General features: G+C 36.3%; 1 protein-coding gene across 5 annotated transcripts in view; it reads left to right on the top strand.

Moving 5' to 3' along the window:
- RPGRIP1L (RPGRIP1 like) overlaps positions 1-14812 on the top strand; it is a 99941-nt gene that overhangs the window by 63299 nt on the left and 21830 nt on the right. For 2 of the 5 annotated variants that reach the window (XM_063717302.1, XM_054533923.2), the window contains exons 20-23: positions 418-519; positions 979-1138; positions 2305-2378; positions 3194-3738. In XM_063717302.1, the coding sequence (XP_063573372.1) occupies positions 418-519; positions 979-1138; positions 2305-2378; positions 3194-3292 (435 nt within the window). In that variant the 3' untranslated portion in view covers positions 3293-3738. Of the gene's footprint in view, positions 1-417; positions 520-978; positions 1139-2304; positions 2379-3193; positions 3739-4022; positions 4164-14812 lie in introns of those variants that run through there. The other 3 variants (XM_024233405.2, XM_054533922.2, XR_008514591.2) reach the window with 2 other exon arrangements.

Genomic DNA, 14812 nt, shown 5'->3' with positions numbered 1-14812 from the left:
TATAAGTAGCTTTTTTACTCAACACTATATTATGTGTTCTCTGTAATGTTAATAAACACAGATCTATATCCTTTTTTTTCATAGTTACACAGAACTCAGGTATTTGGATATAGCATATTTTATTTAACTAATGCCCTGTTGGACATTTGCATTGCTCTCAGTTTTTGTTTTTTTTTTTTTGCTATTGTAAACAGTGCTTCAATGAACTAAACTTGCAGTTCTTAAATTATATATATATTTATATTTTAAAGAATATAAATACCATTTTATTGAAATATACTAAGTAAATTCAGTGTCATATGAGTAACTTATATTTGCTGCCAATTTTTAGTAGTTCAATATGTATGTGATAGAATGATTTGGGATTTAGTAATAAATAAAAAATAACATACATGCGTATTTTCACATTAATATAAGGAGACTTCTCCTCCTCCTGAAGATATGAAGGAAATTTCACCAGAGGTAGAGCATATACCAGAAATAGAAATTAATATGCTGACTGTTCCACATGTTCCCAAGGTATGCATTTGTGTTAAAATTATTTTGGAAGGTTTAATTTGGCTCTTAAATACTTTGTCTTATAAGTTTTGACATGACTCAGGAAGTCATAGCATTTCCCCTATTTTTATATATGACTTCCTTGGAATAGAAGGTCAAAAATATGACAAGGGTAACAGCCATAATTATACTGCTATTGGCAGGTAATATATGAATATGTGAATTAAAGTCTTAATGTAAAATTCATTTTGAGATTAATACATTTTTTATTCTTAGTACATATTCAGATTTCCATTTATCTATATATTATCATTCGTGTGTACAAATTGAAGTGGTTGTTTTCTGAGTCTCATACATATTACATATCTGTATATTTAAGTCTCAAATTTACATGCTTTATTATTCAACTGTTCCAGCAATAATGCTATCAAATGTGATCTAAGCAATAATAAATATACCAGTGTGCTTTGATTTCTTCAGGTTTCACAAGAAAGCAGTGTAGATGAGGTAAAAGAGAATACTGAGAAAATGCACCAAGGAAAAGATGATGTGTCTTTACTATCTGAAGGTCAGCTTGCAGAACAAAGCTTGGCATCTTCTGAAGGTGAAACAGAAATAACAGAGGACTTGGAACCAGAAGGTGACTTTCTTATTTAAACTAACGTTGTTTAGTTAACTCTGTGCTTTGTTTTGTCTGTTAGAGTATGCGTCATAGAACATCTTCATTTAATGGTAGCGTCTACTTCACAATACCTGTTACTTGACAGAAATGATAGAATATAGTTCCATCTGCTTAGTTGTAGTTAGGTGGAATTGTTGTATCTCTTCTTATTTCAACTTGGAGCTCCACAATAGAATACAAGTGTTATTGCTGACCATGTTCCCAATTTATGTTTTAAACAGTTTTATGTTCTCTTTGAGTTCAGTATTATTATCTGCATTAGCGTAGAGGTCTTGACTTTTTAAAAATTGAAATCCAGCCAAAAATGACCACTTACTGTATTTTTTAAAATCTGGTGAAAGCAAACAATCTATAAGAATAGGAACGGGGAGGGGCAGAAGGGAAGAGATTACAGAGGGACCTGAGGAGATTTTTTGAGGTGATGGACATGTTCACTATCTTAACTGTGGTGTTGGTTTCACAGTTACACTTACGGCAAAACATCTAATTTTAGCCAGGCATAGTGTTGCACATCTGTGGTCCCAGCTACTTGGGAGGCTGAGAAGGGAAGATTACTTGAGCCCAGGACTTCGAGGCTGCAGTGTGCTATGATGGTGCCTGTGAATAGCCACTGTACCCCAGCCTGGGTAACATAGCAAGACCCTGTCTCTAAAAATAATTAAAGAGTGTGTGTGTGTGTGTGTGTGTGTGTGTGTGTGTCAAATTTTGCAGTTTAATTGTGTGTAGTTTATTGTCTGTCAGTTTTATTTCAACAAAGCAATAAAAATTTTACAACTTTAAAATAATAAGAATAGCATTGACTTACATAACATTACTGGTCGGACTGTTAAAAAACATCTATTACCCTATGCTTCTCTTTTTAAAATTTTTTTCTTAAATTTCACAATAAGATGTATTTTTATTGGCATTTCCTTTGCTTCTACCAAAATTAACCTTGAAATTTTTAGTCTTTTTTTTTTCCTAAAATGTAATGTGTCTGTAAACAAATTTGCTACTAAAAAAGATCTAGATATAATTACCATGTTTCTTAAGGTTATCTTCTGGTGTGTGCTTGTTTCTATTTTACAAGGTGTAAGTAGAATTGGTTTAACTTGTATAAATGTTACCCTTTTATTTTTTAACAGTTGAAGAGGACATGTCAGCTTCTGACAGTGATGACTGTATTATTCCAGGTCCTATCTCCAAGAATATCAAACAGGTCAGTAACTTGATGCCAACTAGAAATGTTCTGAAATAAGGCTGCCTTTCATTCACAGTACATATGTAGTCTTCATATATAAAAATCTTAAGGAAAACTATTTCTGGAAAAACTTTAATGTTTATCATAATCTTAACCAAGTAGTCATCCAGTACAAGAAGTTTTTATTTATGGTTTCATTATGTAATGGACTATAACATGTAAGTATTATTTTCACAAAGAGTACCTTAAATCTGTACCTCCAATAGTTACTTGCTAAAACTAGCTGACTTCTTGACTCCTTTTCAAGACTAGCATACCAAGATGTGTTGAAGAAGATTTGAACTTTAAAGAATTCAAAATGTGAGATGTTCTTTGAAACTATAATAGTTTGCCTATGTGAATTCATAGACTACTCTTACCTAGACATATCCACTGATAATATGTTACAGTTATTTCATTTCTGCCAAAACAAATGAAGCCTTCTTAGAAAGCAATTAATCTTGTGCTGGTATACTTTGCTTTTCTTAGAGCACATGGCTGAAAAGTAGTATGTAAATTGAAATTTTGAGAAGAGAATTATATTTTTTAAAATATATATGGGAAGTATAGTTTACAGAGCATTTTTTATTGTAAGAGGGAAAAAGTTTTTATAAAGTAAATGTAAGTAGAGTAAAAAGCTCTAGCTTTTTCTGTTCATCTACATTAATTTTTCTTAAGTGATTAATTGTACTTCTTTTGTAGAATTTTTACTTTATTGATAAGAATTGGAATATTTCTTTTAACTCTTCCTTCACACATTCTTAGCTTAATCTCTCTTTAAAACAAAACCACAGACCAGGCACAGTGCTTCACACCTGAAATCCCAACACTCTGGGAAGCCAAGGCAGGAGAATCACATGAGCCCAGGAGTTCAAGGCTGCAGTGAGCTATGACTGCACCACTGTACTGCAGTCTGGGTGACAGAGTGAGATTCTGTCTCTGAAAAAATAAAGAAATAAAACAAAACAATAGAACAGAACATCTCAGTTGTTGTCACAGATTCCTCCATGAAATAGAGATATCCATCGTTTCTGTGCTTGATAAATACAAATAGAACATTTTATCTGTCCAAAGTTTTATTATCATTATTATATATTTATTAATTACAATAACAGCATCCAACCTATGAAAACTCCTACTTAGACCTGCAATAGAACCATGTGTATGTTGGCAATGTGGCTAGCATCTCAGTGAAGTTGTACATTGCTCTTAACGAAGGTAGAATAAACTTTAATTTAACAAAGAAGTTTAGCAAAATAACTATTTCTCTAAATATTCAGATAATTCTAATGTACATATATATTTTTTCTTTCTAATAAACTGGATTTTTTTCTCATTACCTAAGGGAAAATAATTTGTCTTACTTTGCTACAGCCTGATATGGTCTTCACTACCATTCCAAAATTTGATTTCCTATAATGGTTTCAGATGCTATCTCAAATGTGAACACCATTTAAAGCAAGCAATTCTTCATGCTTCAGCTCCCATGGGCTTTAAAAAATTCTGTTTTCAGCAGCAGTCACCGACCAGCATCCTATGTTTCCTTAGTTTGTTTTGTGTTACTATAAAGGTATACCTGAGGCTGGTTAATTTACAAAGAAAAGTGGTTTATTTGGCTCACAGTTCTGCAGGCTGTACAAGAAGCATGGCACTGGCATCTGCATTTGGTGAGGGCCTCAAGCTGCTTCCACTCATGGCGTAAGGATAAGAGGAGCCAGAGCATGTGTAGATCACATGGCAAGAGAGGAAGCAGGAGAGAGAGAGGTAAGAGTTGCCAGGTTCTTTATAATAATCAGCTCTCAAGGGAACTAACAGAGCGAGGGCATTAATCTATTTGTGTGGGATTTGCTCCCATGGCCCAAACACCTCCCAATAGACTCCACCTCCCCACACTGCCACACTGCGGATTAAATTTTAACATGACTTCAGTGGAGACGAACAAACCATATTCATACCATAGCATATTGTTAACAGGTGAAATTTAATTTTGGTAAATTATATACCAAATATAGTAAAATGGTATCATCTGAAAGCCTGGGAACAAAACTCAAGAAATCATAATGGCTAATGATATCATTTGAATGAAGGTGTCCCCTCCAAAATTTATGTTGAAACTTAATCCCCAATGCAACATTATTAAGAAATGTGGCCTTTAGGAGTTGATTAAGTCATGAGGACAGAGCTCTCGTGAATGGGATTAGCACCCTTTTGAAAGGGCTTGATATTGAAGAGAAGTTATCTTGCTCTTCTGCCATGTAAGAACACAGCATTCCTCCTCTGAAGAGGATGCAGCAACAAGGCACAATCTTGGAAACAGAGAGCAGCCCTCACTAAACACCAAACCTGCTAACGCCTTGATCTTGGACTTCCCAGTCTCCAGAACTCTGAGAAATAAATTTCTATTATTCATAAATTACCCAGTCTGTGATACTTTGTTGTAGCAGCACAAATGGACTAAGAGTGAAATACAGGATTTTCTATTGATTTTACCAGTTTTTGTGTGTACTACTTTAGCAAATCATTTAATATGAATAATAGAACCTTTCTCTTTAAAGACTGCAAAAGTGGTACAAAGAACTTCTGTATATTCCTTACCTGGATTCACAGATTTTAAGTCTTTACTCTTATTTGTTTTATCATTTCTAGTCTCTCTCCTATATATGCATATAGTGCACATACTTAGGTATTTACTTGTAAACATACATTCTTTCATACATAGTTGTTATGAACCATTTGAGTGTTGCAGAAATCATGCCCCTTTAATTCTAAACACTTCAGAACAATTATATAATATTGTTTTCTAACCTACGGTTTTCATTAGCATTTTGCCAGTTGTCCTAGTAATACCATTTATAGCATCTTATTCATGTGGTCCAAGATCCAATCCAGATCACACATTGCATTTCGTTTTCATGCCTCTTTAGCCTGCATTAATCTGTAATGGTTCTTCAGGCTTTCTTGTAGTCTTTTATAACAGTTATACTCTTTAATACAGGCCATTTACATTGTAACATATTCTTCATTAGATTTGTCTGGTGTTTCCTCAAGATCAGATTCCAGTTATGCATTTTGGTAGGAATACAGAAGGGATACTGTGTCCTCTTCATTGCATCATATCAGGAGGCAGAAAATGTCATTTTGCCTAATTATTGATGGTGTTAACTTTGGTTGAAGTGTTGTTTCATAAATCCTTTTGTAAGCTTAAAAATACTTGTGGTTCTTTCGTTTTTTTCTTTTGTCTTCTCTTTAAGAACTGCTTCTGGTAAAAATCTCAGAAGAGTGAAACATAGCTTTCATAGGAAGGAATGTATTACTGAATGCCTGTTATGTGCTAAGTACATCCTATGTTAATATTTCCTCACAACAATTCTTCATTTATTAGCATCCATTGTGTGTCAGGCAGGCATAAAAGAAGCAGTTCCTTCCCTCAAAGAATTCATAGTCTGTAGGGGAAACACAATTAAAATGCATAGTGGTCTGCGCCAGGAGAATGGAATGCATGGGGTGCTATGGGAGCATTCAGAAGGGGTCCCTAAGTCAGCATGAGGGGCCTTCCCTTCATCAAGGATGACTTCCTAGAGTCAGTAAAGCTGGAGCCAGTGTTGAAGATGATTAGGAGTTCATGAAAAGAGTGAGAAAATCATAGGCCAAAGGAATGAAAAGCATGAGAATCTGAGAGAACGTAGTGCATGGCTTGTTCTGGAATTCAGAATGGTTTCAGGATGGGCCGAGCCTATTATGGTATGCTTAGGGAGCCCAGGAGAATAGGCTGAAAAGGGAAGCATAATCCAGAGCATTGAGGCCTCTGAGATTTTTAAGGAATGGGGATAGAAGATCACTCATTCATTAAACAGATATATATGTAGTGAGCATTTGCTGTGTTCCTAGCCTTGTTCTAGGGACTGGGAATAGATCCACTAATACAAAACATTAAGCTCCTGATCTTAAGGAGTTTGCATGCTTAGGTCACATTTTGAAAGATCATGCTGTCAATAATGTAAAAAACAGATCAGAGGCACAAGCCAGTTAGAAAGGAATTAGATAACCCTACTCTATAGTTATCCCTACTTTTTAAAAAAATTGCCTCTATTTTATAATGTCACAAAATTAGGACTAGAAGTAGTGTCCTAGATAAGTATCATTTATGCCAGTTACACTGTGAATTTGAATTATCTGATATACTGTGTAAGCAATTTAAGATCAGTTTCTTTTCTTCATGTTACAGAATCTGACAGTTCATAGTTATTTCTTAGAAATGTTGATCCTTAAAAGGAATCTAACAGATTTCCCAGTACTTCTACATATTACTTGGTTCTTTCTCTTTTCTTCATGTCTGTGATGTATAATTAATCATAGATTACTTCATTTTGTTTCATTTCATTTACAACATTTATGAGCTTCACTTTGTCAGTATGAAATGCTTGTCCCCTCCTTTTCTTTCCAAAGTGGCGTAATTAGTGTTAGCATCTTTTTTAACAGGCTACATAAAGTTTAGTGGCTGGATTAAATCAAGTCATTAACATAATGTGCCACCCTATTTGCCCCTATCTTTCTTCGTTTCCCGGACATCAAAGTGCCACATAGCGCAAGTGTAATTGGGCCTTGCTGGCCTGTCAGATTCTGTCAGCCTGACAACTGCTGCTTTTACTAAAAAGCTTCTGGGCATGATAATTAATGGCGAGTGTGGGGGGACAGAAGTCTGAGAGATGTAAAACTTTGGACATTTCTCTATGAATATTTTATTAATTTGAATAATCAGAAGTTAACAGTATAAATTTGATGTATAATACATTGATTAAAAGCCTTGTTTCAGGTCCTCAAAATAGACATCAAAACTGAACATTTGCATCTGCCATGGCATTAAAAAAAATTAACAATCCGTCTTTTGCATTATTTCTAATTTTATCATTCAATAGTGTAGCTTTCATTTTTCACAACAAAATGTATTGCCATGAACTCACAGCTGTCTTAAAATGTGCCCACAGGTAAGAATGGGAAATTACAGGCTGAAAGAGCAATGGACTCTTCTGTGCAGTGCATATTTACATCATTCTCTTTCTCTGTTCCTACTCCTAGCAGTTTTGTGAAAACTGCCATATTCAATTGGACTAAACTGCAGTTCCACCTGGAAACTAGGTTCTCTGAACAATGAGCTGGCATTCCCAGGTGATTACAATAACGATGTTCAACAAAGTATGTTTAAAACTTTGAAAGGCACAATGCAGAAAGCAATTCACTCGCTTTAGAATTCGCATATGAAAAATTATTAAATCACTTAGGAATCAAATATGATATCTTATCAGTGGATAAAATAAGCCACTCTCAATGTTTTACATGTGGAAGCTTAAGCTAGATAGAGAGTAGGTTTTAAAATATATTTTACTTGGCCGGGTGCAGTGGCTCACGCCTGTAATCCCAGCACTTTGGGAGGCTGAGGTGGGCAGATTACCTGAGGTCAGGAGTTCTAGACCAGCCCAACCAACATGGTGAAACCCTGTCTCTACTAAAATACAAAAATTAGCCGGGTGTGTTGGCGGGCACCTGTAATTCCAGCTACTCGGGAGGGGAGGCAGGACAGTCCTTGAGCCTGGGAGGCAGAGGTTGCAGTGAGCCGAGATTGCACCACTGCACTCCAGCCTGGGCAACAGAGCAAGACTCTGTCACAAAAATAAATAAATAAAAATAAAATATATTTTATGTAAAACCAGAAATGTTGACATACTCTCCTGGTAGAAATTGCTTTTAAAACTATTTTTTATGCTTTGCAATTTAACTAACTCTTACTAATATACTATCAACATTTTTCCATAACAGTATACTCTATTTCTTTCAACATACCCATAATATTCCATTATATGGCTATACTATATTTATTTAAATAAGCCCCTTTTGATGGACCCTTAAGTTTCTATCATTTTTTGCTAATACAAATATATCTGCTTAAAATGAACATTATTATGTATAACAATGTTTGAAAATTCGTGTTTTCTCCTATTACACTCTTTGCCAAACTAATGAATAAATTTTGCCTCAGTGATGATTTCATTTAAAAAGAAACAAATGGGGCCAGATGTGGTGGCTGACACCTGTAATCCTAACACTTTAGGAAGTCCAAGACAAGAGGATTGTTTCAGGACAGCAATTCAGGACCAGCCTGGGCAATGTAACAAGACCCCCATCTCTACAAAAACAATTTTTTTACATTGGCCAACCCTGGTGACACATGCCTGTAGTCCTAGCTACTCTGAAGGCTGAGGCTGGAGGATTGCTTGAGCCCAGGAGTTCAGGGGTGCAGAGCTGAGATCATACCACTGCACTCTAGCCTATGTGACAGAGGAGAACCTGTCTCTGCAACACACACACACACAAAAGAAATACAAAAAGGTCTATACATATATTTTTATTTGCACATACAGACATGACATTTAGGTTTATGTAAGCAAAGAAAATGTTTGGGAAAATGTACATCTGACAGCATTAGCAGTGAATATCTTTAGGGCAGAAGTCAGCAAACAATGGCCCATGTGCCAAATCCAGCCCTCTACTGTTATTGGAGCCCAGCCACCCGTTCGTTTACATATTATCTATTGCTGCTTTCACTCTACAAGGGCAGAGTTGAATACCATATAGCTGCAATGCCAGAAACATTTGTATTCATCCTTTTACAGAAAAAAAAAATTGCCAACTCCTGAGTTAGGTGGTAGAATGAAACAAGGAACTTTTATATTTGACATTTGGTAATTTATATTGTTGGATTATTTTTAATGGTGAGCATGGGTTGACTCAAAAAAGGAAGTAGTTAGCTAATTCTGTACTAAAATGTTGAATAATAGCGAAAGAACCGTTTAACATGCATACTGTGAAAGCTTTTCTATAAAGATGTTAGAAGTCTCCATGGATGGAAGATGAATCTTTTTTGGTTTAGAGCAATATTTCTCGAAGTGTGATCCCCAGAGTTCAGCATCAGCATCTGCATCACCTGAGAATTTGTAAGAGATGCAAATCCTTGGCCCCACCAGAGACCTAATGAATTAGAAGTTCTATGGAGTCCACCAATCCATGTTTTATCAAATGATTCTGGGGTGTGCTAAAGTGCAAGAACCATAGCTTTAGAAAAAAGTGGTACTTTTCACGCTTGGCTGCACATGAGAATCGTCTGGGGAGCATTGTTAAATGCCAGGGCCCAGGCTCCACCTAGATAAATTAAGTCAGAATTTTGTTTATAGCTCCCCTGGTGATTCTAGTGTGCAGCCAAAATCCAGAACCACTGTACTACAACATCTGTTCTCAGTGATGGTGAAAGGAGAGTAGCATATCAAAATCACCTGAAATTGAGGGTGATTTTTAAAATTCTCCTTGCTTCACATTGCTGCAATGTGTCATATCCCTCAGGTTTGTATCTATTTATACACATTTATACACACACACGCACCATTTTTATGGTGATGAAATAATACCAATTTATAATTATTTGGCATAATTATTTGGAGATTAATTTGATATTAGGGCAGGAAAAAAAATAATCTGAATCACTGCAAGGACATAGTAATTTATAGGGCATATAAGGACACCGTGACAATGTTCTAAAAATAAGTACTCTTAAAGCTAGCACTGTTTTGATCCCCATCACTGAAGTTTGCAACATTCACCTTATTTGTTTAATATAGTACATTTTAACAGAACATGTTAGAAAAGATAGATTACTGCCACAGATGAAAACTGGGTGGTTTTCTTTTGTTTGTTAAAAACCTTATTACCTTGACAGCTTGAGATTCTGGAGACATCACCTTTGTATGTACTTATTATTATTATTTTAAATAATCAACAGTTGTTAAAATAAACAGTTAAAGAGTTATTATTTTAAACAATCAAAATGCTTTAATCAGAACTTGTATGAGGAGTGGATTTGATGCACAATGTAAGAGGAAGCTTTGGAGCCTGATGTGAAGGACTGAAGGGGACTTTTTTGAGTCTTTGAGAGCTGCCCATGCCCAGCCTGAAGAAGGGAACTTGTAAGAATCACCATTAATTAATATGCATTCCTACCCTACTTACATATGGCTCTGTCAATACCAGTGGTTGAGTCTGATTGTTTTAACCAACTGTTTTGAGCTTGTCTTAGAGCTCACCCCAATTAAAATTTGTACTCTTCAAGAGCATTGACATAGATCTTGGCCTTCTATTTCCATTTTGTCTCTGTTGTTTTGTTACAAAGTAACAAGTTCTACATACTGTGGCTCCTACAGGTAGGCTTTATTTGTATCTGTGTACACACACACACACACACACACACACATAGTATTTTTATAAATAATACCAATTTATAATTATCTGGAGATTAATTTGATAATACTTTATGGTTGAAATTCTCTTACCTATTACCCAGCAATTCTGCTCCTAAGGGAATCATGCATGTATACAAGAAAACATAAAAGGATATTTAATGCAACATTGTTTGTAATAGCAAAAAATTGTAAACAGCGTAACATAAAAGGATATTTAATGCAACATTGTAATAGCAAAAAATGGTAAACAACATAATTGTTCATCAGCAGGTAAATAAATGTACTATAGATTATATATGCAATATAAATAGGATTCTGTACAACAGTTAATATGAATAAATTGGATTTGAAAAATAAATATGATAAATCTCAAAAATATAGTATTGAGTATAAAAAAACAGAAATTGCAGAATGATTAATAAGAGTATATGATACCACTAATATAAAACCGAAAAACATAAAATAATATGTATGTTGTTTATAGATATACACACATGTAGTAGAAAATATAAAGGCATGTTTGGGAGTGATACAACCAACTTCAAGATAGTGGTAACCATGGGGGAATGAGGAAGGGAGGGGAAAGGATTTGGCAGCTGGTAGCTTTACCTGTATCTGAAATATTTTATTTCTTCAAAAACAACAATAAAAAGACTTAAGTTGGTTATAGAAAAATGGTAACATCTGTTTGAGATGGCTGACTAGTTGAATATGCCAAATTATTTTCTGTACTTTCTCATGTTTGAAATGTTTTATAATAAAAAATTAAAGAAATGCCTATTCATTTTAGAAACTTGGAATAAAATTAAGCTCACCTGTAATCTCACCATAATTAGATTTAAATATAACTGACTGAAACAAGTTGCAAGACCTTTATCATAGGCCATTCTCAATTATGCAGTACTATTTTTAAGGGTTGTCAGGTTGAATTAGTTTTCAGAAGCCCAACAATTCAACTCCAGTATGGCTGCCTGTAGTGGCTGAAACCAGAGGAAGAATCCTGTGAAGTAGGATGTGAAAATTTTAAGCATGCCATTAATAAGCCTAAGTAAACACTTGAGATCACATAGAAAAATATGATCCAAAGTATGAATTATCATCAGTCAGGAAGCAATAGTGGAATTGAGCCAAAATCACAAGAGCTATAATTTATTTTTTTTAGAGTAATACAAGCTGTCATCACATTTCTAGGTCATTTAATCACATAACATATAGTGTCCATCTATACAGACAACTAAAAATAAGTTGCATGGAGTTCTGATTTGAATGACTTCTGTTCACCACAATAAAAAAATTTTTTTTTTTTTTTTTGAGAGACAGGGCTCACTCTGTCACCCAGGGTGGAGTGCAGTAGTGCAGTCTCGGCTCACTGAAACCTCTGCCTCCCATGTTCAAGTGATTCTCCTGCCTTAGCCTCCCGAGTAGCTGGGATTACAGTCACGCACCACCACACCTGGCTAATTTTTGTATCTTTAGTAGAGACAGGGTTTCACCATGTTGGCCAGGCTGGTCTTGAAGTCATGGTCTCAAGTGATCCACTTGCCTCGGCCTCCCAAAGTGCTGGGATTACAGGCGTGAGTCCCCACGGCCAGCCCACAATCAAAATTTATAAATATTCTTTTTACATGCTGATACTGACATCTTGCTAACTGAGGATGCTAATAGGGTAATTGGTGAACAAGAAAACAAGAACTGAGAAGAAGCATCTTACCTGGTAACAAAAATTCATACACGTAGAGGGGAAACAAAACAGGAAAAGTCTAAAGCCTATGCTGTCTGGCCAATTTCCTGTATCAAAGGATGCTGGTAGCCTGCAGAGGAATGACCTGTCATGTTGCTCTAGTAATTCTGAACAACAATTATTATTCATCTCTTTAAAAGCCTTTGCTTCAATTACTGTCATTTGCATCAGTATATTATTTAGGACCTCTTCCAATTCACCTGATTGAAACTTCTTCCCATTTTCTTATGATGAAAAATTTCAAACATGCAGAAAAGTAGAAATAATAGTACCCTACCACCTAGATTCAACAATATTCACCTGTCTTGAGATAGTCTTATTTCATTAAAATCTATAACAGCAAGAGTTCTATATATTTGTCGGCAGTTAATAATAACCACTCCCCAAAACATAGTAGCACATAATTTCCTTTTTTTTTTTAGGTGGAGTCTCGCTCTGTCACCCAGGCTGGAGTGCAGTGGCACGATCTCAGCTCACTGCAACCTCCACCTGCCGGGTTCAAGTGATTCTTCTGCCTCAGCCTCCCGAGTACCAGGCACGTGCCACCACACCCGGCTAATTTTTTGTATTTTTAATAGAAACAGGGTTTCACTGTGTTAGCCAGGATGGTCTCGATCTCCTGACCTCATGATCTGCCTGCCTCGGCCTCCCAAAGTGCTGGGATTACAGGCATGAGCCAGCGCGCCCAGCCATAATAAATATTTTTTAAATGAGAAGGCAATAATACCTGCAGCTTCACATAGTTCTGGCAATAAATAAAAGATATTCTAGGCTGGGCACTGTGGTTCACACCTGTGATCCTGGCACTTTGAGAGGTCGAGGTGGGAGGATTGCTTGAGGCGAGGAGTTTGAGACCAGTCCGGGCAACATAGTGAAACCCCGTCTCTACAAAAAATTTAAAAAATATCTGGGTATGTTGGCATGCTCCTCTAGTCCCAGCTACTCAGGGGGCTGAGATGGGAGGATCACTCGAGCCTGGATGATTGAGGCTGCAGTGAGTTGTCATCTTGCCACTGCACTTCAGCCTGGACAACAAGAACCTGAAGAAAAATTTTAAAAAGATATTCTGAATATATAAAAGATATACAGTCTCCACTATTTCATTAAATATTTATTGACAGCCTATTTTGGGGAGGATGTGAAGTAGCAAAAAATGAGTAAGATATTGGTCCTGCCCTCCTGAAGCCCAGAGTCTATAGACAGAGGCAAATATGTGAACAGTTCCATGTAGTACAATGTGATGGAGAAGTGCAGTAAGGGCCCAGAGGAGGAAACAACCAACTCGCTCTTGGAGATCAGTATTGCTGTCATAAAGGAGAGGATGTGTGGTTCAGGGCCTCACAGGAGTGGAATTCTGATGGAAAACATTTCACACAATAAATAACAGATGCAAAAACTGAGCAATATAAAACAGCACACCACGAGTTTAAAGGAGTGGCTAGAGTGTAAGGCAATAGGAATATTTTCAGGCGGAAAGATGATATTTGGTTTTTAGGAAGAGAATTCTGCTACAATAAGGAGAATGGTTGGGACTGCAGACAAGAGATTAGAGATGAGTGCCTCACCTCTCTCTGTCATGAGAGTAGATCCACTTATTTATTGTGTACTACATAACGCAATGAGCAATCTAATAGTCCCTACCGTCACTGAGCTTACAGTCCCATAATGCTCATCAATCGGCTACCAGTTCGCTCTCAAATCTCTTATGTCAGTTCCTTCTATTTTCTCCCTCCTTGTTCTGTCAAATTTCTACCTTCTGATAACTAGAAAGCTATTGTATTAGTTACCCCGTGAGAACTTAGTATTTTCTCTAGAGATAAAAAATGGAAAAGAAACATCTTATTTTTCTTTATATCCCCAACAGTTAAAACAATGTCTGAAATATATGCTTTCAACAATTCAGTGAATCATTAAGTTGTTTTTGTTTTTTTGTTTTTTTGTTTTTTTGTTTTTTTTTTTGAGACAGGGTCTCACCCTGTCACCCAGGCTACAGTGCATAGAGTGCAGTGGCAAGATCATGGCTCACTACAGCCCCAACCTCTCAGGCTCAAGTGATCCTCCAACCTCAGCCTCCCAGGTAGCTGGGACCACAGGCTCATGCCACTCCAAGGCCTGGCTCCGTGTGTGTGTGTGTGTGTGTGTGTGTGTGTGTGTGGTTTTTGTTTTGTTTTATTTTTTGGAGAGATGTGTTTTCACCGTGTTGCTCAGGCTGGTCTCCAACTCCTGGGCTCTTGGGCTCCTGGGCTTAAGCGATCTGCCCCTCCTCGGCCTCCCAAAGTGCTGGGATTTACAAGCATGAGCCACTGCACCTGGCCAATTGTGGAGATATTTAGGAAGTAAAATGAGCAGGAATGGGTGACCTTTAGGATATAGTGGGTGTGAAAAAA

The sequence above is a fragment of the Pongo abelii genome, chromosome 18 (assembly GCF_028885655.2).
Source record: "Pongo abelii isolate AG06213 chromosome 18, NHGRI_mPonAbe1-v2.0_pri, whole genome shotgun sequence".
Lineage (NCBI taxonomy): Eukaryota > Metazoa > Chordata > Mammalia > Primates > Hominidae > Pongo > Pongo abelii.
The sequence above is the reverse complement of the archived record's forward strand: the minus strand, read 5'-3'. Positions and strand labels throughout refer to the sequence as shown.